General features: G+C 40.6%; 1 protein-coding gene across 6 annotated transcripts in view; it reads right to left on the minus strand.

Moving 5' to 3' along the window:
* The window catches only part of LOC147041869 (uncharacterized), a 102,446-nt gene that overhangs the window by 63,698 nt on the left and 13,501 nt on the right, over window positions 1-25,247 (minus strand). For 5 of the 6 annotated variants that reach the window (XM_085939516.1, XM_085939517.1, XM_085939515.1 and 2 more), the window contains exons 3-6: window positions 20,000-20,135; window positions 17,657-17,777; window positions 16,742-16,921; window positions 9,683-9,766 (exon numbers count right to left, since the gene is read on the minus strand). In XM_085939516.1, coding sequence (XP_085795642.1) covers window positions 9,683-9,766; window positions 16,742-16,921; window positions 17,657-17,777; window positions 20,000-20,052 — 438 coding nt within the window. In that variant the 5' untranslated portion in view covers window positions 20,053-20,135. Of the gene's footprint in view, window positions 1-9,682; window positions 9,767-16,741; window positions 16,922-17,656; window positions 17,778-19,989; window positions 20,136-25,247 lie in introns of all 6 variants that reach the window. The other variant, XM_085939520.1, reaches the window with a different exon arrangement.

The following is a 25,247-nucleotide window of genomic DNA, read 5'->3' on the forward strand; positions in this document are numbered from 1 at the left end:
TAAAAGCTCTCTTACTGTATGTACACAATAATATTCCCAGAGGCATCCAAAGAAACATTGAGAAAAGCCTGAAAGCCTCATCTGGATCCTGAAAACCAAACCATCCCATCCCTGAATCCTAAAAGAAACAATAAAAGCATCACCATGTGATATGGCATGCACTGTTGGTCATTATCAAGGCATTATTGGCGGAAAGAGACTAGCTATGGCAAGGAAGCAGACACAAGCTGAACTCCTCACCCCGTGCACATGCATGTGTGGAACTGTGGTTCCCAACCACCTGCCAAAACCAAAGCCCCTATTCATTAGTTCTGTGTTAAATAGGCTCTGTCTTACATTAGCGGGGAGCCACCGCAGACAGTCAAGACACACATACAAACACATTTACATATGCACAACATGTACATTACTCATGCAAAGTATTGTTATAGAAGTTTATGGCATTTTTGTGATTGGAAATTTGTCTCTCTCAGAGCCATCTTGGTTCACTATATATATAGTACATCATCATCCAACATGCTGTAACATTGAGCTAATGGCTTTTTATGCACTTAACTCATTTACTGCGTGGCTAATGGCTGGTAACATTATTAGAAATGAGGCGGTAGATGATACAAGGCGAAATTAAACGGACTCGTCAGCATACTCCGACCAATTTAGTTTGACTGTTGGGAAATAAAATGGCTTGTATGGAAGTGGGACAGTAAAGTGTGAATTTCATTGCAGTGTCATTTTAATAAAGTCGATGTCCGTGGGGATCCTAATTTGGAAATCTTTATGTATACTGGATTTATCTGAAAGTATTGCAATACTTGAAGGTAAAAAGAGGGCCAACAATATTGATATCAAAATACAAGGTCTTCACGACAGTGATTTTGAGAACTGTAAATTGGTTCTATAATTGATACAGCCTCCATAGGAAATGATTAAGCAATCCCATGTGGGCTGTGGGAAATCTTAATTTTCCATCGAAGGAGCTGTGGACCTTAGCAGGAAGTATGGATGAAAGAATAGCAGATTTGTGATTTTATTTCATATGAGTATTTAAGCCTTGGACTTTCCTATTAGCAAGAGAGAGAAACCCCAATCTGATCAAGTCTCATTACTTTGGCAATCAAACTTCCCCCCCTGGGTCACCCCCTTCCTCAACTCCGGCACTTTCCCACAGCCATCTCCAGTCCTTCTCCCAGCTTCTTATTCTCTCCTCCTTAATCGTGTTTTTTTTTTTTTTTCCCCGCAAAGGACGGAGCGGCTTGTGCCAATCCTTGATTGGCTCAAGTCTATCTTCCATCTAGGATTACAAAAAAGAAAATTTTGAGGAATGTTTGAGTACAAAGGAACAAGGCTGGTCGTGGAGAGAGAGACAGTTATGGGTGTGGAGCGAGAGAGAAACCGAGGATGACGGAGAAAGAGAGGCTGGTTAATATAATTGAATTAAAAAGATGGAGCGGGGCCATTTCTAAGCAGGTGGGAGTGCGAAGTGAGAAGGAGCCGGCCAGATATTAACTTCTAATAAAAGACAGATTAGAAAATGGAAGGGGAGACCGCTCCATCTACCTGTGGGAGCAATGGCAACGCATAACCTCTCGGTCCCGGCGGCCGGCCACCGTATCGGAAGGGAAAGAAGGCTCAAGGATCGACATTAAAAACAACGCACACACATGCACACACAGTCTGACAGAAGGATCTTATCAGCCCTCATTGAAGATATCACAGTCATCAGATAATGAGGAAGCAGCTCTTTGAGGGGCGGCTGCTGTTCAGACAATTAATTAACTAATTGCGCTAACAAGCTCGTTTAATGACTTTTGGAGGGCCGGGGGGGGGCAACTTGTGTGAATACATTAACAAGGCTAATTCAATTAAGCAGGTGCAGATTTCACAGCTGCCTCCAGTACAAAGAGAGAAGAATCTTACAGGTGTCTCAGGCCAACATGTTCTCAATCCTAGTCATTTGACCCACAACATAATGATATGCAGATCAAGTGGCAGTGCTTTTGTTTGTGGAGTGCGTAGATTTGGGAATGCATCAATGGGCCTTGAGCATGTTGGAATACAAAATACAGCTCAACAGGGTTCACAAGCTTCATTTAAATCTTGAGTCAACCTCAAAATATATATATATATATATATATATATATATATATATATATATATATATATATATATATATATATATATATATATATATATTTCCTGCAACTACACATTGAAATAAAATTGAGCATATTTAACAAATGTTTTTTCAGTATAGAAAATGGATGCAAACTTGGACTAGGTACTTTATTAGGTACGGTCCAATTAGTGCATTGGTCATTTTATTTGTATTATTTTTTTATGTATTTTTATTCATATTGCATCATACTTCCATGTCAAAGTCAAAGTTGTTCATAATGCTTGCCAGGTTGTTATACGAAATAAAATAATCACTACACTACAAAAAAACAATTTTGTGATATTAATTCATAACGCATTTCATGCTGTAGATCATGTTGGCATGTGTTGTCGCCATGGTAATAGCTAATCTTGTAAAAAAATAAAAAAAACGTGTGTGTGTGTGTGTGTTTGTTTGTTGGCTTTGTTATGGCAGCTGTTACAGGAGCAGGTCCCTCGCCTGGCTTACTAAAGCAGTGAGGTCAGTGGTTAGCTAAACTCCCATGGAGATGATAGCCCTGATTAATTTCCTCATATTTATTGCTCTCACACCTGCCCCCTGTCTATAAAGTTGCTCTTCAACTCTTGCCTCCCCCCCATGTCTCTTCAGCTTCTGCTGCATATTAAATTGGCTCCTGTTTTTAATTTCTAGATAGCCATGGTTTCATTTTATTCTCACAGCTATGACTGGACAGAGCAGTCTACAGATAAAAAAAAAAAAAAAAAGATGATCTGACTTATTGTTACTGTCATATTTTCTTTTTGTTGCTGCCAGAGTCTGACTGGATACTATAGAGGTCTTGGTCAATATCAGCACACGTGGGATTGGACACAGAAAAATATGAAATATATTTACGTTGCTTTTGCATCATCGTTGAATACTTCCAAGCTAGAAATACAGTGTAGAAATGAAAAGGCAAAATAACGTTATGCACGTTTTAGATTGATTGGTTCTCCTTTCATCTCCCTTATGCTTTTAGAACCAGATTTAAATAGACATTATATAAGTATAATCAATAATGTCCTCTATGCTCACTGCACACACATTCACACGCATGGATGGCGTGATGGTGCTGAAACAAGAGGATATTAGTAATGTGTGGCTTCCGTATCCAGGGTGCAGAAGGGCCGTTGATGGCCCCTATTGATGGACACTGGCCTTAAGCCATCACTCAACTTATGGACCTTTAATTGGAGACAGCATAAAACGATAAACCGAGAAACATGCATGACTGAACAGCCCGATGTAAACCATTAATCATAGTGCAGGCAAAGACAAGCCCAGCAACGCATGCACACAATGGCTTACACACACACGCGCACGCACACGCACACGCACACGCACACACACACACACACACACACACACACACACACACACACACACACACACACACACACACACACACACACACACACACACACACACACACACACACACACACACACACACACACACAGTGCCCTTCTACCTTGCTTTTGTGTGCACATTTGAACTCTCTCACACACGACCAGCGTGGCAGAGACAAGTGTCCTAGTCAAATAATTCTCATGATAGATGACCCATTTAACTTTGATTTCTGAGAAAAATGAGCTCACCAGCGATACACTTAATGCAAACACATACTCATTCATGCCACACATAGACTTGTGTGAACTCGCTATTTGCACTTAGTATTGTAACAAAAGCTGGCGCTGCCTGGAAACGCACATGCACAATTGTCCGTATTCATTTGCATGAAAGGGGCTATACATAATAAATAGCATGATCTGTGAGGTAAGCAATCACAAGTGAAGTGATCCATCAGTGGCTGATATAATACAGGAGGAAATTAATTAGCAGCATAAGCAGTCTGCAAAGGAACTGATTCACAGTCCCAGATTCTTTTCACAAGAATTTAGCACAAAGCCATATTAAAGTTGACCTTTTATTCCGGCAAAATTAGTTTCATTGACGTACTATAAAAACACAGCCAGTCATGGTGCATGAGCACTGTTGAGTCATAAATTGACTAATGTTAACCATTAATGTTATTTTTCAAAATATTCATCCATCTATCAATTTTCTGACACTTATCGTGTTCAGGGTCATGGGTGAACTAGAGCCTGTCTCCAATGACCTTGGACTTGTAGACTTGGCATAAGTCAATCACAAAGCACATATAAACGTTGTAAGGTCAAATGAATGGAGGAAAAAGTTGATTGCTGATTTCTTGATATTGGTATATTATGTTTCGGCCTTTGCACAGGGGTGTGGAGACTTTTTCTACTTGATGTATGCCTAAAGAGAACAAGAGGAACATCCGACTATGAGGCAGATGGAGCATTTATCCAAGCAAATCCATTTTCAAAACCTTCAATCGTTAATACATTTAAGACACGTTTAAAGACGTATTTCTATGATGTGGCCTTTAACCTCTCCCCGACCCCACTCCCCCACCCCTCCCCGGCTGGGGAGGTGGTTAGGTGACACCCATGCTGACGATGGCTATCTAGATTCTCGTGGACCAATTCACCATGAGGGAACTGCAGTGGAATACCCTCCTGGAGGACACTGCCAGGACAATCGAAGGCACCTCCGACAGCTCTTGGCTTTGGCCTGGGCATCCACTTTTTGGTTTCCATATGATGTATTTTATGTGCCCTCTTTGCATCCATTGCAGCCTGGTGATCCTGAAAGGGGGATCCTTCCATCTGTGGTCCCTTCTCAAGGTTTCTCATTTTTCCCCTTGTAGGGGTTTTTTGAGTTTTTCCTTGCCCTTTTGGGAGCCTAAGATCAGGGGATGCTTTGAGAATTATTGTCAATTGATTGTCTATGTGAAGCCCTTTGAGACTGCTTGTGATTTAGGGCTATACAAATAAACTTGACTTGACTTGACTTAATACCGCAAATATGATCGTTTGTTTACACAATTACAAAACAATTCATACAAAATCTTATTCATTTATTGTAGAGAACAAGCTGAACAGACATGGAAGCAGCAGTTAAGAAAACACCAATTCCACTTTTTTTTCCCCTCTGTCCTATTTTCTTAATCACTAAAGCAAGAACAATGATTTTCATTCCAGCTTTTGTTCTGAGGAGCAATTCATTTTTGTCAAGTCAAGTGATAATGTTGTAATTGCCTTTTTTTTCCCCTATTGGGTCTCCAGATTGAAAACGTTAACGCCCTCTCAAACATCCACTGTCCAGTGACATACGAGACAGTGTTGATATTTAGACAGATGGATGGAGCATTAGAGGGATGACTAGCTCTCAAACACACAAACAAATAAATAAAACACACGTTCCACTGTGCAGTCGCGGCCCCCTCAGCGCAGCGCTCCTCTGTCCTCACATGCTTGGCTTCCCCAACTAATTGCCGCCATTCGTCTGGATGTGTGTGTCACTATTCCGAGGGCTGATCATTTGACTTTGTGTGCGTGTATTTCGTGATGCCGTCATTGTGCATAGGGAAAGTTGATCATCAGAATGACAGGTATGAACGCTGAGTAAGAGAGTAAAGTGGATATACGCACATGCACAAAGACACACAAAGCTGTTGTGTACGTTATGCCCGTCAGGATGTACCATGTACCTTGGTATGCCAAGAGGAATTAGACTCGGATGATTTTCCAAAGTACTTTTTAGAACCCCTGCGACACAATTCTAATGTTGTACACAAATATATGATGCACTCAAAGGGGTTTGCGCCAATTCTACACCAAATAATTCATCTATAAAATATCTACAATATAATTTCAGATTTTACCGACAACGTTTGAGTTCAGCTAGGCGTCTGTGTTCAGAAACTCAGAATTGATGATTGGGTGACAATTACAAAGATCGCAAATGTGGACTACTAAACTCCTTCTGCCAAAAAAAAAAAATAAAAAAATCACAATATCCGTTTTGCTCTTGCCATAAAATGATGACATCAGACAAGGAGGTCCCAGTGTATTCTGTATATTGTAGTTTTCTTTATTTTGCATTGTCTTCTTACCCTGTTCTCATGTATTCACAAATATTCAAGCATCACTATCCATCAACGTCTTCTTTCAATTTTCACAAGCAAACAAGTGGGACTGATTGCACTTTTTGAGCCATCATGGAAATATGACTGCACTGATTAGTAACGCTGATCATGGGCTGAGTAGCCAGATGCCATTTCTATGAGAGGGTGCTTACGTGTGTGTGTGTGTGTGTGTGTGTGTGTGTGTGTGTGTGTGTGTGTGTGTGTGTGTGTGTGCGGGCACGTGCGCGTGTGTCCCACATGATAATTTGTCCGTTTATGTTGCAATGGGGGCTAAACAGATAAGCAATCCACAGCTCAATCCTTCATCCTGCTCTGATTATAAATCAGTCGGAGCTCTCAGAAGCAATCAGCCAGAGCAATCTGCAGCCTGCACAGACACCTTATCAATCAGAAGGGACCATCACACTGTCACCACAGGCACATGCGCACACAAATACAAACCAAAGAATTATGTCCCCAAACACCAACACACCTGTAGAGACGTACGGGTTTTTATTTTTATACAAACCGGGCAGCATTTACCTTTCTTTCAAAAAATGTTCTTGTGTTGTGACACAAGACCAGGATTCAGAGTCCTGCGGCAAACAGGCTGAGTTGGATGCATTACTCCTAATTACAGTTTGATATTAATAACAGAGGGGGATGTTAATCTTGGAGGTAAAAGGGGATCCGCTTAGAGTCAAATTACAAATAAATTAGACTATTTTACAGCTTCAAATAAACGTCGTGGGATTTGAGGAACCTGCATCAAAGCCCTTGTTCTCTGTTGTTGCCACTTCACACTTTACCCCATCCTACTGCAGGATTGAAGAAAAAAAAAAAAAGAATGGCGTGTTTGCGATGTGAGTATTTATAAATGTGTAATGAAACCTCTAACGCCGCTCCTCAAGCAGACCCTCCTCGCCGCACCTTCATCTCACTCGCTGCAGTATTCATTTTTCACCTGCAATTTTATTTTTTCATCAGTCGGACAGCGGGGGAGAAAGGGGGCGGGGGTCGAGTTGGCGTTGGCGGGGGCTATGTTTGGGGGTTACCGCAGAGCAGATTCAATTAGGTTCTGTGATTGGGCCACTGGCATTCAGCGGGGTCAGTGAAAGGTTAAAGAATTCAGCGGCACAAACATGATTATGGCTCTGTAGCTTTTGATCAGATGTAAGGTTTGTCATAGCTCAAATTGTCAACAAAAATGTAGATCTCTTTTCTTCCACTAGGCCCGAGAGGTTTTTATTTTTTGTTTATTGAGATCCTTTGCTGAAAGTCAGTTACATGCACATGGCAGCATATGGGAGATATTGCATGTGCTCGCAGGCATGGCGCACAGGCAAACACGCCACACACACACACACACACACACACACACACACACACACACACACACGCCACACACACACACACACACACACACACACACACACACACACACACACACACACACACACACACACTTGTCCGAGGAGTAGCAGAGTAATAAAGTCCACCTCTGCAGTGAAATTAAAGCTAGTCAATGACACTGTGCGCTGAGTACACACTAAATCATTTTTATACCCAGATAAAACAACTCTGCACATGTAAGGTATCCAATATCACCAAGGGACTATAGAGGAAGGGGGGGAAAAAAAATAAAACAACCCTAAAAAAAATAAAAAAGGCCCAAATAATCAAATATCATATTGTCCGTGTCTGATTCTTGTCAGAACACGAGATTAATACTAAATATAGGAAATATGGTTCAATAACACCGGAAGATATTTCTATATTCAAAATGACCAGGCAGAGAGCACATTATGAGATATTGGATTGATAAACAGGCTGGGCCACTCTGTTGTTCGCCAGGTTTAATGGAACAATAACGTTGCTCCCGGGTTAGCCGAGATTGCATTATGATTTTAATGTCTTTTACAGACATAAGCCCTTCACTGGGAGGAAATTGTGACAATAAATACGTGGCCCCGCATTTTAAAACAAAGGGGATCGCAGTCGATGATGAAAAAGAAAATGTGCAGATAGAGAATATTGGTTGTTGCAATCAAATCTTTTGCACAGATATTGACGCATACTCATGTAGAGTTGGCTATGCGAGCTCATTTACGTTTGGTCGGAATTGCTTGGAAGCAAAAATCGATTCAGGGAAACGTAACTATGCATATTATTACTATGAACTTGTGTAGTCCGATATAAACATTCTCAATGTACTCCTCAGCGGTCAAACCAAGACTGATACTTGAATATGCCATAATATGTCTTGCAATTGGAATGGAAATGTGTTTCATTCCAATCACATATTGTTCAAAAAGACAACAAAAGATTGACGTGCCAAACAAATGTGTGTTTGCTTCACTATGAGCCGCGCCTCAGTTGTCATTGCCTTTGTTGTTACCACTCACAAAGTGGGTCATCTCAAAATTAGCATGACTGGGTGTACCGTACCTTGCCTTCATCTAATGTCAAAAATATTTCTCAGTATGAGATGGTCATCAAAACTCCAAGAACTTTCAATTATCAGCCATCCCAATGACGTGACCTAATTGGCAGTATAATGCAGTTCTGGTTTCTAGTCACTCAGCCCAGTTCCTGCTCGGCAGCCCTGTGTTCCATACTCAAGAGTATTTACATGCCCCACCCCGCTGAGCGCAAACAAGCTCATTTAAAAGTTCACATGCTAATGTGTGACATTTAATCCAAACTTTACACGGGGAAAAGGACACGCAACAATAGATTTTGATTCCTTTCTTGTCCGTGAATCTCATCATCTTTTGCTTTCCATATTTATGAGCTTAAAAAAAACATTGGAGCTGGGCAGAGGGCAGCAAGGGACAGGAAGTTTACGCTTTGGAAATTAGGATGAGTTGTGATACTTGGACTCCATACAGCAACCATCATTAAGTACGGACAAACATATGCAGTAATCATATCATAAATTTCTTATTGATGTCAAGAAAAGAAAAAGCTTCAATAGCTTGTGAACATTCTTTAGTGTGTGTGTTTTCATACTTGAATCAAAATGTAAAAAATAATATTCCTACCTGCTAATTTATTGTATTTATTCAAGAAGCATTTCGACAGCCGGCAATCGTTGTCAGCCGCATCATTAATCAAATAGCACACTTGTCAACTTGAAATCAATTAATAAAGGACATTTCATATGGTGGCCAAACCACAAAAAGACGTTGAGTAAATGAAGTTGGCCAGAAACTTCAGAGATTTCCTCACGAGACCCGGAGCAGAGTGCTAAATGTGTGTGCCGTGTCTCCCTTCAGGGGATTCATTTACAATATTTGTAGATGTTGCAAGTGTGAACTCATTATATTTTGTGTCTTATCTTCTCTCCAAGCTAATTTTAAACCCCGTCTCAGAAAAAGATAAGATCAAAATTGATTGACCCCCCCTCCCCATGGGGAAATGGGTGCTTGTGATCCTAGATGAGGTCTGATGATGAATTTTCATTGCACACACTGTTGTCGGACAGCAGCTAATTGAGTGGAAAGACATCAACAAAAAAAAATATTACGAACCTTCCAAAGAAGAATGTCTTCTTTCTGTTGACACGCTGACAGCTCCAAACTTTGTTGCTCCGCCTGCTTCTTGCTGAGCTCCAACTACACCAAAAAGTAACACATTGGATTTTGAGAGCAGGACCCAGCTAATAGCAAACGCTTACACACACTGATAGTACTATTTTTCATTCGGGTCTTCCTGCAATATTTCATTTAAATGTCAAAAACAGAATCAAATCATTTAAATGAATTTGAAAGCAATATAGAGCGTGCTTAATCAAATATAATTATATCGGGAAATATTTTAAAAAGCATTAAAGATATGCTAGGATATTTTAATATGAGGGTCCAAATGATATGACCCATGATATTAATAAAAATGTCAAGAACAAGATGACTTTGCAATGTTAAAGAAAGTAGAAATGTAATAAATGTGTCATATTCCTGATTTATACCAAAATGCAATTTATTCTTAGTCAGTGCTCCACCCACGTTATATGTCAAGCAGAAGTAGTGTGTGACACGCTTAATGGGGGGGGTTAATTGAGCAAAAAGAAAATAAGACACAATAGGCATTGGAGGTGGATTTTTGGTGATAAGTGATCAGAAAGGCAGGTTCCTTTCAAGCTTGCAGGCGCGCGCACACACACACACACACACACACACACACACACACACACACACACACGCACACACATGCACGCACGCACGCAGATCGACCAGGACAGGCCAGGGATGAGCACACCCCATCTGATCTGTGGCCCGTTCATTCATTAGACCCATGCTCCCCCTATTGATTTCAGCTTAAGTAATGAGAAAGCTTATCCAAAAATCTTTAGCATTTGGGCTCCAACTTAAGGGAATCGATGGGGCCATTTCCCATTTTGAGCGGCACATTTTATGTACGGTGAACGGGACAAATCCCGAAGCTGATAAATCAATGGGTCTTTTTGTCGATTTGCACACTGGCCGTCATGTGTGCGCAGATGCGCGTGCCTGATAAATGGTATTTTTCAAGCAATTAAAGTAAGCTGTAAACATATGAAGGCCAATCAATTGGTCAGAGGGGTCTATTATCATGGCTTTAACACTGATTTAGAAGGGGGCTTTAAAGAGCTAGTGGCTTTGAAAGAAGCACGCTCACTTATGCAGATCAGCAGTAGAGGAGAGCGGCATGGATCGGCGAAGCCCAATAGATATCTACATTGTGCAATTCTTTTTACAACCTCAAAATAATACCGACTGTGAAGTTTGCAGGTATATTTTTTGAAATAGTATATATATATTTTAAAATAATTACATTTTGCAAACATGTAGTGACACTACTTTACTCATTCTCTTTCTAATGTTTATTAAAGTTGACTTTTGTGGAGGGTGCCTGCCAATTGCAGGGATGCTTGGAATATTTCTAAGGTACATGATTTGAGAGGAAAAAAAAAAGATCATCTTTCATCCCTTATACATGCTGCAAATTCTCAAGCCGCTTTTTGTATTTGAATTTTTTAAAATTGCATCAGACGGTCCCTTTCCATAATTCATATTTGTAAAGGAGTGTGTGTCTAGGTGAAAGGAAGTGAGGAGGGGGGATGAGGGAGGAGATGTCTTCTGGACATTTCTATTTTAGCTGGGCAGACAGGCTTGTTAGTGGGGATAAAAACGAATATACATCTGTGCTGTCTGCTTCCACTTTGCTAAAGGTGAGCCATGTGCACTTGCAAAGCTAACCTACAGACAGCATTTCCCTGAGGTAATTGCTTCTACATTGATATTCATTTGATTCCGCTTTCAGCATCTATGAGAGGCCTCTCGACATTGACGCTCTGAGCGTAGTCCCGCCACAACACGTTAACCTGCTAACTGTGATTCAAACATATTCAGATAGGACCCATTTCTTGCTACTCAAATTCACAGCCAGAAGGCCCGTAACTGTTTTCACTGCATTACTTTTGTCTGGGGTTTCTCTCATTTTGGATGGTTTGACGTGCCCCAATGTTTCCATCTGGTTAGTCCGGTTGAGTGTGCGCGTGCACGTGCGTGCGTGCATGCGTGCGCTATTGAGGCATGACATTTCAATTGTGCATCCAATCAAATTGCCAGTGAGTCAGTGAGAAGTGGTGGGGAGTGATGAGAGGTGGTGTCGAGGGGGATGCCGGCCAACCGTTACCATGGTGAACTCCATTCTGTCAGACACCAAGGTCACGACTGCTAACCTGACATTTTATATATGTTCTAGATAGCAGATCCTTTACGCACAGCTATTTGGGTCTTGGATTATTTACAGATTAGATTGTTTTGGACTGGATTGCGTTCATTGTTGTGAGTTGGATTGAGAAAATCGGCATAGCTATTTTTCGTCACTTGTGTTATCATGAAGTAACATAACTTGACCTATGATGCATGCGGAGAGCACATCTTTTGGTGGGTGTCAAAAAAGAATTATTTGAACTCATTTTGTTAGACCATACTGTTTTACCTCTAACCAAAACGACATCTGAATTCCGAGGTGTTCATAATTGCTTGTCGAGTACGTCTCACCCTAATGGATTTAATTCCCCTCTACTTGTATTTGCAAACACATTCTCCTCATTTGCACTTGTTTATATTTCAAACGGAGTAGTTGTGCTATTATGAGCTGTGAAATTCACACTCCATTATTACGTGCGCTGCCACTTGGTCGAGAACACAATCCGTTTTTAGTCGTAATAATTCAACGCGCAGCCATTGTGCCAGCGCGGGGGCTCGGAGGGCTGGTGTGATAAAATATTGAGGGGCGAGCGAGGCAGCTGCAGATGCTAGCTGTCATGTGTGAGCGAATGAATGTTATGACAAGCATGTTTAAACATTCATGCAGGGAGGAGAGTTTAGAAGGGCTTTTCATTAACACCAATGTGTCTTCATCTCCACTCTGCCCGTGGAAAGCATGACAAAAATTAACATGGTGAGAGGATTCTTTGTTGCTGTGCTCATGTTGGTATTTGTCAGAAATTGGACTTGGACTCAGACTGGAAACCCCAAACTATGATGATATGGTAGGAAGCTGGCAACGAGGTGAACAACGTTCATAAGGTCCGCCAAATTTCAATTCTCCTGAGGCATGTCTGCTGGAATTAAAAGAATCAGGCACGCACAGCACTCTGGCACACATCATCATCATCTCAGAATTATGGCATGGTATTATGGAGATACCATATGCATTTGAGCTCATCATATAGAGTGCAAAATCAATAGCCATGCTGATCATCTCATGAAGTCAAATCAAAGCAAAGGAGGAGAAAGGGAGCATCAAGTATGCTTGGCGTAAGTGGCTTTGACTTGCAAAAGTGTGTTTGCATAACATGAGCATTAGTTAATGTCATAAATGGCTTAAAACGCTGCAAGGTGCATTAAAAAAAAGATGCACGGTCATCACTTTTACCTACACCTTGATGCAAACATTTTTGAATTAATCTAGTTTTCACCGGTGGAGCAATTTCATTTTGATATTCAAATTTGGTGCGTTATGCGTGCGCGTGTGCCAGTGCATGTCCGTGCAAGACTGATCTAATCAGCCTTAAATCGGTTAATAAGCCAAGGACACAGAGGAGATGACTCAGCTGATGTGAGCATGAGCTGATATTAGCCTCGCACACCCATTTAAGGCCTACACAGAGTATTCAAGTCTCCTCACTATACAATACAAGCTTTGGCCAGTACAGTACATTTCACCACTGATGGAACCGAACGATACATCTTTTTCTTTCTATAATATCAAAAGGCCAGGTTGAATTTAGACTGAATCAGACTGCCTTGTCTGTAACCAACCTGCAATTTTTTAAAACAACTTACAAAAAGACCCCCTTGTTGTTTTTCCAAAGTATAAACTTGTGTTCTCAGTCACAAGAGAAACTATCTTGTAGTTTCAGCAGTGAGTCAATCCTAAATCCACTCACGGGGGTTCTTCATTGTGTTGCATCAAATGGTCCTAAATCAAAGACGGTAGTCCCAAATAGAGTAAAACAATCGGCGTGGGGGTTCAAAGATAGATGCCTGTATTCAGGCCATCTGGTGTCTCTAAAGACAGCAGGTCCGGCTGGCTGTTGGGTTATTAGCTGCTGGCAACACATTGGCTGCCCAAAGGTGAAAGCCCACAACACGGCAAAATACCAAAATAAAAGCAGAGTGATTTTATGAGTCAAAATATTATCGTCTGGGACCGAGATGTTGGATGGTTTCTATCATTTTGGGGACCCTGATTACAATACATATTAAGCCAACTATAGGATGGTTAGAACGGTATGAATGCAGTCCTCAAAGGAAATATGTTTTAAAAGTTCTGTTCTTAAATTGCTATTTTACCCGATTTGACTTGGACTGTTGGAGAAATAGGAATGCAGCGTATATTTCAATCTCTTTAGGTACCATCTGCACTAATCTCACCCTATGGGCAAATAGAAATGCATGTACCTTCTCCGTGACGAGAAGAAAAAAAAAAAAAATCACTTCAAAAGCAATACTTGAGTTATCCATTTAAGTTGTTTAAATAAGAAAATAAATATAAAGCGGTGTGGTTGCTGTCTCTGCGGAATCTGCTGTGATGAGAAGTATAATTAGTATAAATTTGCCTCCATCTTAAAATGAGAAAAATTTGGTCAGGATTGCAGGAACATACTTTTGTCTGGAATGTTAGGCACCAGTTCTCTGAAAATAGGCCAAAATACGGAGAGGCTTTTTTAGCGTAGCTGGAAAGAAGTCCACTTCATGTTACTTCCATATTTCATACATATTTGATTATTTTAAAACACCTCAAACTGGAAAATTGAAGGCATCACAAAGCTTGCCTACTTTCTGCTCTCACAAAGACAGTTTTGTCCAATGTCCTATTCGAAATTGTGGTCAGGTTCAAAGACAATTTCCATTTTCTCCCCTTCAGTCATTTAGCAGTCTTTTTGTCTCTCTCTTTCGCTCGTATTCATTTTCTCCCTCCCTCCCTCCCAACTTTGTCCCTCTCCGAGACTTCTCTAAACACTGTCTCTTCCACATGGGCCGCATAATGAGCGGCGAAGCTAAACGAGAGGAAACACGGCTCACTATTAGGAGGGGAACGCAGACTGAAGGTTTTAAATAAACAGAAAGAACGTGAGGCCCAATTGTACTTCTAAAGACATAAACTAATGGAACAGGCAGACACGCACTGAAAAAATACACACTCTGTTTAATCTACCATAAAACTTGTAAAAATATACACGTCCATGTGGATCCAGAGACTGGCAGCAGGGCAGACGTGTGCATATATCCTCACATTCATGATTTCTCCGAGTGTGGAAAGCTTATTACGATGTGTTTGAATGCAGAACAATAAAGATGTGAAAATAAATAAATAAAAGCATGTCTATGTCAATGAACGCTAATTAGGCAAATGTGTTTTCTTAAGTGTCTCTGATATGCTCTCGGGCACACATACATAAAAACCACTTCATGACGTTAATTGGCTTATCTGGGCTCATTAGCATAACTAATTAGGATCCTTGTTAAAGGATAAGTATTGTTTATTCAATTTGTGAGCATAGATGAAGCCTTGTGCGTTCAAATGAAAATGAGGCAGCGCTAAGTAGGCATGAAGTGGGACCTGTGGGTGTACACTTCATAATTTATCTTTTCAACGTACACAGATGCTCGCCATCAGGTGCCAGATGCCCCGCTGAGCCTACCAAAGCAAACGCACACGCACGCACACACACACAAGTGCTGAAGCTCTCAAATCCCCCATCATCATCATCATCATCATTAGCCGTCTGTTTAACATAATTAGCGCTGTCAGCCAGATGAGCAGCGAGCGGTGCCAGTCATAACATTGCACGTGTCACCCAACTAGCACCTTTCCAAGCTGTTAAAGAGGTTAGTGGCAGGTTGCTTGCATCTTTTCCACTGATTGCTGCCGCCTGATGCAGCAGAAATTAATGATGCATTCTGATGCAACGTGTGCAAAAAATAGCCGTGGGGCGATTTTTTTCTTTTTTTCTTTTTCTTTAAGACAACTTGCTGTCTTTTGTTTCTGATGCTTAACATACCCTTCAAGGCAACAGTGTGGTGGATGGGGCATATCCACAACACTCCTCCAGTGTTCAGCTCACAAACAAACTTCAGCACTCACAAATAAGCAGAGAGGGAGAATGAAAGCGAGGGAAGGAGAGGGGAGCGTTACATTTACTGAAATTAAACATTTTCTCATCAGCCTGAGGGTGCAGCAGGCCCACTAATGTATTATTCATTCCCACTTCACAAAGGAACATTAATCAATTATGAAGATATGAGGATCTTAAAGTATAGAGGAGAGATGAAGAGCGGCCCGTTCTTATTAATATGCGGCCGCAATCGTGCACCCCTACTTCCCCCACCACTCCCGTGCTCCTCAAATCAATATTTTGCAGATTAATTTGAAGCCGTTGTGGCGAGATGGCGGATGGAAGGAAGGAGGGGGGGGAGGGGTAGTGTCTGAGGTCTGAATTAAGGTGAAGTGTTTTGCTGGTTTTTTTCCTACCACTCACGCGTGTATGCTAGTAATGTAAATATGTTGTTTTATTTGCGTTGCAAGGGTTAAAAACACAAAATCACATTGTTGAGTAAATAATGTCTAAAAATGAAATTCAATACAAAGCAAGTTGGAAAAAAAATAACAACCACACACAGCAGATGAAGCATGGATGCGAGTTGAAATAATTTTCTAATTGGAAAACCATGTTAGTCTTTAATTAGTTCAAATGATCTTCCCTCGGTTAATGATGGAGTTACTCATTTTTTTCCTGGAAGTCGATTAAAACCAAGGGATGCTGAGGAGAATTAATGCCGCCTCATTTCCATATTGTCATCCATTTTTGGCAAAAGCTTTTGGATCTACTTGCTGTATAAATACGTTCACCTCCACATTTTAAATAGCAGCTTCCCTCAGCCCACTTTTAAACATTTGGCATGTCTGCCCTACTCATCTCCTCCATCTGTTGTGATATAGAAAATAAATGATGAGGTCATTTGGAATTCCCTTAAAACATCAATTGAAGGCACGATCCTGTAAAGCAAAATGAGACGTGTGTTTCTACCCACCTGAGCATGTGTGTTGACACGCTCCTGTCGCAGCAGCAAAATGCTCGCTTGCAGTTTAGTGATGCTGAGGTCTTTCTCAGCAATTTCCTTCATGTTGTCTTTCTGGAGGCTTTGCAGACAGGAAATCTCACTCTGGAAGTGTGCCAACTTCATTTGGAGTTCAAGCATATGACTTGCCACCTAAAAGAAGCATAAACATAAAGACTATTTACTCTTGCACAGCAAAATGCTGAAAAATACACTGTAAGATGTGGAAACATTAAAATACCGCACCATAGACCGTATATGAGAAGTATTTTTAAATTATGTCCAGATTCCTGTTCTTGATGCATATTTTGTATTTGCTACAGGGAAAAAAAAAAGGTTGCAATCATAATGTAGTGAAGCACAGTTAGTACGAATGTTATTGTGTTGTTGGTTTTTTTTGTCAGACTGACACAGGCGACACAAGGTCAAGCTGCGGAATGCAATACCTCAACAAATAAACATGCATGCTTACACAACAGGATAATAGTGTAGGCGAAGGAATGAAAACACTGCGTAGATGATAGCTACTCATTTCAATGCAGATGAAAAGATTTAGTAGCACGAGGAATTCAAGTTGTATTGGTTGCATTGTTAAGCGTGTAAAGTTGTTTTAATTGGGGCTAAAAGGTTCCAGATTTCAGCTGCATGCAAAGAAAAACAGCATGATGACGAATTTTCACATTTTGAAGATGGGCTCAAAGGGCAGATTAAAGGCGAGGATGCTTTTGAAGGGAGCTCATTGTCATGAGGCTTTTTTAATAAACAAGTTGTTGAGTAAATACATTTGAAATCATCAGATTGAAATTTCAAACTATAAGGAAGTCGATTTTTATTGACATCACTTTAGACTTGCACAATTTTATTTGGAAATATTTCAAAATTAGTTACCTCTTCATTTTGCAAAGTATTCTTCCTCGACTTACAGGTCACATCAGACACGAGATGCTGATTTTGTGTGCAGGTTGTTGGCGCTTCTCCACCAAAAGTATTCTGGACCAGACAATCAGAACTGTAACAAAAGAAACATTGTCCACTTTTTAAAGCTGAGGTAGCTGGAAATGATTCATATTTTGGTTACAACTTGTCGAGCTACAAAAACACTGCAAACCTCAATCAAAACAAACACTGTTAAAATAATTACCTCTCTAAAGTATAAATAAAAAATAATTCAAATATCAAATCATAGAGAGCTGTATGTCTGCAAGAGTTGAATCAAAATATTCTATATGATATGAACAAGATAATGAAAAGGAGGATGTCAATTTTAAATATTGCACGACTGACAAAATCCAAATACAATGTTACATGTAGTTCCAAGTTGATTCACAAGGCGCAAAAAGATGTTAAAGTTGCACCAAATGATGTCAAACGAATCTGACTGGCGTGTATGTGTGTGTCCCAACTGTAAAAATATGCAAACTCTGCCCATAAAACTCCTGAAGTCACCAGTGACAGCTGTCACACACCCAAGATGGCAAAGGGGAGAAGAAAAAAAACATCACACAGTTCACAAACACACAGGCATAAAGAGGTATGCACAATCGCATGCGCGCTCTCACGCACACACACACACACACACACACAAATTTGATATTTACTAGCCTGTTCATATGAAACTTTGCGCAGATTAAAAATGTTAAAACTGGTATTTGATCAAGCGTGTCTGCACGTTGGTGCCAAGCAAGCAGCGAGGGGGAAAGACGGCGTTTGACAAAAGTGACAAGTCTGGATAGAGAGCATCGAGAGCTGCAAAACAAACTTTTCAGTCAAATGGCGTGAAAGCCAAAGATGACTTTAGATTACAGTCTGCTTGTGTTTCAAGCCCAAAGAATGTGCCTCGCTATCGTTTTCTGTCAGACGTTCACAACAAGGTGCACTTGTTTTGAGTGATCACTTTGCAGAGCATTTTATTCGAGGATAATAAAAAGTATACAAATATTTTGCTCAACTGAATGAAAGAGGAGGGAAAAGGTTCAGCTGCAATTTTAATAGATTTGTACTTGAGCAAAACCAATTTAGGAATATAGGAAGAAAATGAGCAATGGAGTCAGTGGTAATATAAAGCTAGTATGTCTATATATGGATGTCTTTTTTTTTTCATTTTATCAAGATGAAGTACATGCAATACTATTTGATATTTGTTGCCTTTTTATGGGAATCCTAATGTAAAAACCGCAATAACGATGGCATGTTTGACGACTAGAAGCGAACCAAAGGGGCACTTTGAAAGGTATTTATAGTTTCTATTACAATATGCAATTTTGAAACTTCCTGTTACGCTCACTCGATTAAAGTGAGAGTTGGCCTAAAAAATGACTTTTGGAAGCATTGTTTATTAGCTTTGCATATGGCAATGTCATTACTGGGATGCCAGAAGGTCATGGCGTTGACTGATGCCACCGCTGGCGTGAGTGTGCGCTGTCACGTGGCGTGTTCCTAATGATGCATCCAACAAATGAGGCTATGTGACTATTGTTATATATAATAAAGTATCTGAGGGTAAAAAATGCTGCAATATTGCAGAAGATGAAAGGGGGATTCCTACTTAGTGTCATGATGATTATTGGGTGACGGAGAAGAGACTAAGCGTGTGTACTTGTGTGCGTTTGTGTTTTATTAAAGCAGGCTCTCGATTTCTCAACCTGTCACTCGGCCCTATTAGGCGAAAGCTAACAAAATTTGTCATGAATATGCAGTAATAACATGCAAATTGCTCCTCATTGCCCTTGCCCCGTATGCGAGTGTGTGTGTCTTAGTGTTGATGTGTGTGTGTGAGTGAGTGTGTGCATTTGCCCTCAGGGCTATAGACATTGGCTTTGTAAACCTAATTTTTTCTACACCATTACAGCAATGGGGCATAATTCATAAGAACACAAACATTCAAATTGACTGGCATATATGCGCAAGCACGTACAAATGCGCACACACACACACACAAAAAATTGCACACATCACTATTCACTTCACATTTAAAGGTTAAAGCACAACAGGTTATTCTTTTATGTGTGTGAGTTCTCTCTTGCACGCACGCATGACTGTGCGCACACAAACAAGTAGATGGTCTGTTGCCTTGCTCTCCCTAGGGTGATGTTTGAAACAGCTTGGGTGCTGCCACAGCAATTAACCTCCTTGTTAATGAGAGGAGTGCTGTCAAGCAGCCAGATGGCACCGCCTGGCACGCTGCCACACACACACACACAGAAATAGATGGCAAATCTCACCCTTACACACCTAACTGTTGAAGATCCCCTGCGGAGCTCCCTCTGTCTTTCACGGATCTCCATCTTTCTACATGAACTTTTCAGGCTCCCTCCTTCCCTGGCAGCTGTTTATCCATGACCCATCACCGCACGTCACCACCAAGCAGCTGGGGAAACAGCGAGAAGGAAAAAAAACACGTTGAATCACAAAGAAGAGATGAGGCCTCTCTTGAGAAGTATGCATGCACTTAAGCAGTCATGATTGATTGACGTTGTTATTAGAGCTGCTGTAGCAGCGGCTAGGTCAGCTGTAACATTATGGATAAGATCTGATTATTAGTTATGAGATCATACAATGGGGAGACATCCTGGTGCTAGTCCCCACACGAGCAGCCTACCACAGGGTCGGTCGGGTATTGATCAGTTAGCTTGAGCTAATAGAAGGAAGAGGAGCCTGACCTGGGAAAGTCAATATGGAGAAAAAGAGACATATCCGCATCCTGTCCTGAGAGAGAGCGAGAGAGAAAGAGAGAGAGAGAGGGGTGCATGGCAGCCGCAGGTAATGGCGGAAAATGGAAAACTTAAGGCCTTGCAAATGACAGAAACCTAAATATCTGGAGTTTAAAAATATCAGTGACGCCAAGGGGTCAGGGGGTCCCTGTCAGGGGGGGGGGGGGGGGGGGGGACAAGATATGCATGTGTCTACCTTTACCATGTGACATTATGAATTCAATCAAAGCTTTTTTTTTTTCTCTCTGACTAACTTTCCAACACAGCACTCACGATAAGCACAAAACTCTCCGGAAGAGTTTACTAAAGGAAATTAGAAAAAAAAAAAAATAATAATAAAAAATGTGACGGAGGCAGAGAGAGGGGGGAAAAAAATGACATTCACTTGCACATCAATACATTGATAGATCATTGTGTGCGTGTCGTGTGCACCATTTGAACGGAAAACATAAATAAAAATAAAATAAATAAATAAAAACACAGGGAATGGAAAAGTAGATAAAAGATTGAGGATTTCACCACACGGCTGCGTACGCAAGTACACACACCTGGCTGAGTGATGCCACCCTAGAGGGTGGCTTCAATCTGATGTGTTTAATGTTGACGCTGGTGGCAAGAAACACACGCACGCACGCACACGCACATACACAACTCACCCGCTGTTTCAACCTGCCTGTCATTTCATTTCATGAGACCTGATTTACTCATTTCATTTATTTTATTCTTACTTACTTTATATGTAAAGCGCTCAAGGTGTGATGTAAATAGCCCCACCATCACGTCGCTGACTGCAAATCCATTCTGCCCTTTGGATCAACTATGGCAGAAATGCCACAAACTTGATGTGCACCACAAAACTGATTTGGCTGCCAGCTTTAATTGGTTATACACTGTGGGTTGTCAAACTACCCACGTGTTACTCTCCCTCTAGAATGCGCTTAAATTTTCATCTGCTGATGATAGCGCATGAGCATTACGATTTGAATCCAGAAAAGTTTTGTATACTGTGAAACTTATTAAAATCACCCTCTCAAAGGGGGGTCTAAAAACAGAGGCAGAGCAAGTCTTTAGGTTTTTTTTTTCTAGCATTACAGGCTGGTGGGAAACATCATTTAGGGAATTACATATTGCCATGGGGGGAGTACTGATGCGCTTATCTGCTGTGGAGCTCAGCCTCCCTGAGGAGGCGGAGCCAGTCCCTAAGGCCAACTTGACTGTCCCCCTCTGTCGCTACACGGGGAGATCTGTGTTAGTATGCATGTATGTATTTACTAGTTTCTCATAAAGTTAACACACCGGAGCGCCTGAAGAGAATACATACTTTTGGGGACTGTCTAACAAATCGATCCAGTCACAAAGTCCTCGGCTCAACCTCGAGGCATCTGTGCCAAAACCACCAGACTTCACGTTGTAAGTCAGCTCCTCTGACATACTGAAGTAATTCTGCTCATTTTAGGGAAATGGATGTGATTTTCTCCGGTGTTGTAAAGTGCAATCAAGCTTGACAGCACACGCTGGGATTGGAGGTGTAAACTGCACTGCCCCTGTCCTTACTCCTCTAATTTAGCATCTTGATCACAGCGGCAACAGGATGATCGTGTGAGAAGGACAAGATACAAATGTATGCATCCCAGTTTTTTCTGGAAAGAAAATCTTATTTGTCCACAAGACATTCTCACAGAAGGATTTTGGCTTCTCCGGGTAGGGGATTGCTTTTTCATGTGTCTGTGTCAGCAGTGGGGACCTAAGAATTTCTAATTGGTAGTGAGAGAAGTGTTGCATTGTCTGACGGACACAAAGTGTTGCCAATCTTTTAGCCCAACGCCACAAGCTAATAATCACAGGAAAAAAAAAGTGAAATGAAAAATATTATGAAGTGATGGAGTGTGTGAAAAAGAGGCAGACTCGTTGCGATACTGGTGAAATATCAGGCACTCTATCGTTGCGGTGACAGGGGTCATTCGGAGAAAAGGAAATCGATACCGACAGCAATGACTCATTGGTCAACATGTGTGTGCGTGTGTGTGCGCACGTGTGTTTTTGTGCATTACTTGTATGCGTATGTGTGCAAATTGTTTCCACAGGTATTTTACGAGAAACTTACAAACGATAGCATTTTAAAAATGAATTTGTGCAAACCACATCGAGATGAGAGTCAGACTAAACTCTGAACTGAACAAAAGCTAAAGACAATATTTAAAAGTATTTCAAATCTGACATGCATCACTTCATGCTTTACCGCTGTCAGTCAGACAGTACATTTCTTACAATTTTGAATTACATGATATATTTCAAATGATTAATTCAGCCTACTGTTTATTCAATCTTTTTTTTTTTTTTTTGCTACAAGGCCATAACCTAAGAAAAAAAAAACTGAAAATTAAATGCAAGAATTGAAATAAATCTTAAAAGAGACCCTTGCGCTTCTTGCCAGACACAAAACATAAAAATGGATATTTCCAATGCAGCTGCACTGAGAGGACCCAGCACACATAGAGGTCAGCGGCTAATATAGAAGTATTGAATGAATATGTGCATGTCTTTATAAGCATACCTTTCTCCGTTTGGGTTAGAAGGAGTTATGACCCGCTTACATTATTAAGGTGAGTAGTAGGCAACGAAGGGTGGCCTAAACAGCTAGTCAATTCATTACAGATGCAATCCCTTAAGTACATGAATAAGCACACTGCCTCCTCTAATGCTCTGCTGCTCTCAACTGGAAAGGAGACAAAATATTATTGTGATGCAGAGCACTTTAGATAAATCACAAAAGGGAGCAAATTAATAACTAGGAATAAAACAACATTAGCTGATTAAGTATGTACGTGCAGAGTGACGGATAGAATTTACAGGCAGCACGGCCCGGGTGTCCGGAATAAGGTCTCATTATGGATCATGGTGCGCAACTGCACATGTGTCGCAGTCTTATGAAAAATCCTGCTGCCCGTGGTAATGAGTCCAACGAATGTTAGAGCTACCATAAACCCATTTGTTTGTGACAGGATTGTTTTTGTTTTCTGTTTAACAAAATGATGCAAAAAATGTGAGGAAATAAAAGATTATAGTTCCATTTTATATCAGCAGTAGTGGACAATTGAATATTGGTTGCATCCCATAAATATCTTTTTGTACAGTTATGTATAAAAAAAAAATGCAAATGGATCTGATTGGACTTGGCAATCATAAATAATGTGGAATTGTACTAGATTGCAACTATAGTGAATCAAACAACTACTACTGCTACCACTAATAATACTAATTGCTGCACATTAATCATTATTGGTATCACAAATTGACAATTTGCTGAAGTCTAGCAATGAATTCAATCCAGGATCTACATATTGTAGGTGTGGATCAACTGAAACTGATGGTGCTTTGATGAATAAAGAAAGCAAGAAATCACAACAATCATTCATGGACATACTTTACGTTCTTCTACTGTCAGTGTGTAATTTTCTTCCATTTAGCCTTTATTTCTATTCCGGTCATAGCAGCGTCCAACCTTGTAATATCCTCCTGTCTCTTCCTTTCCCTTCTCCTTGCCCCTCACCCTCTCATCTCTTCTTGTTTCTTTCTCTATCTGAAAATAGCCATCCATTTACACAATCATTTCATTTTTCCGCTCTTCTTCATGCCTTTTGTTTGGAGGTCAACTGAAAGCAACCAACGGAGGAAAAAAAACTAAACAAAAGCAGAAACGTGCGTGTGTGTGTCTGTTTTTATGTCAGTTACAGAGGTAACCAAATCTTTCCCAAGAAATGTGCCAGCTAAATCGTTTAATCTTATAAGCATTACAGAAGAATAATTCAGCAAAGAGTGTTTCAGATGCACTAGTTAAAGTTCCATTCTGTGGCTGATATATTAACCAAGGTTTACGAGGTCAGAGCAGTACATATGTAAGTTTGGCCTTATGGCTGACCTTACAATGCACTTAGTATCCTGTACAGGGAGTAATGCTGCGGCCACTCCCACAAGCCATTTATTTCAGCTAAAGACCGCCAAGCACTCATAAATCAGCATTAGGAACCTTTCTCAGTCTCTCACTCTCATTTGAATCTTCACCTTTTCTTGTCTTTCATTTCATAATTTTGCTTGATTAACTCATTGCTCTCCAATAGTTAAATATCAAGCATTGCAATGTCCAAACTCTGCCTTACTTAATAAAAACGGATGAACTTATTAAACCCCTCACCCCATTCGTTTTAAAAAAAAAACTCCTTCGACTGCAGATAGAGACAGCATTCCTGAAACGTCCACACTGGTATCGGCAAATATATTGATTTTAATTAAGCTAATTAGTTAATTATTTCAAGGCTCAAAGGGAGGCGTCATTACTGTACAGTGAAAGAATTGTGTGTGGGTGTGTGAGCGAGTGTGTTGTGCGGTATAGTGGGGGTTGGAATCGCTCTGACCATGGTGGGATATTGGAGTTAATATAGTCATGAAAATGATCAATTATCACTCACAGCAACATCATTAAGAAAAACATTAGCATAATCAACCACCACAGCCCCTTGACTACCAGCACTCTCGCACATCTGTTTCTTTTCCATTCAAGCAGCTGCCACTTCAGCAGGTATACGTAATGCGTGGGCTTAAGCAAAATAATGTTTGCACAAGTTTTTAATCCATAGCATACACCTGAAATTACATCTCACTTTGACTTCATCAATACAAATACTGTTTTTTGCGCATACAGTATTAATATTACATTGGTTACCCAAAGACTAAATAGGTTCCAATGTTCAAAAGCTTGCAAAATTGCACTA

The sequence above is a fragment of the Syngnathus leptorhynchus genome, chromosome 19 (assembly GCF_054491065.1).
Source record: "Syngnathus leptorhynchus isolate UIUO chromosome 19, UIUO_Slep, whole genome shotgun sequence".
Taxonomy (NCBI): Eukaryota; Metazoa; Chordata; class Actinopteri; order Syngnathiformes; family Syngnathidae; genus Syngnathus; species Syngnathus leptorhynchus.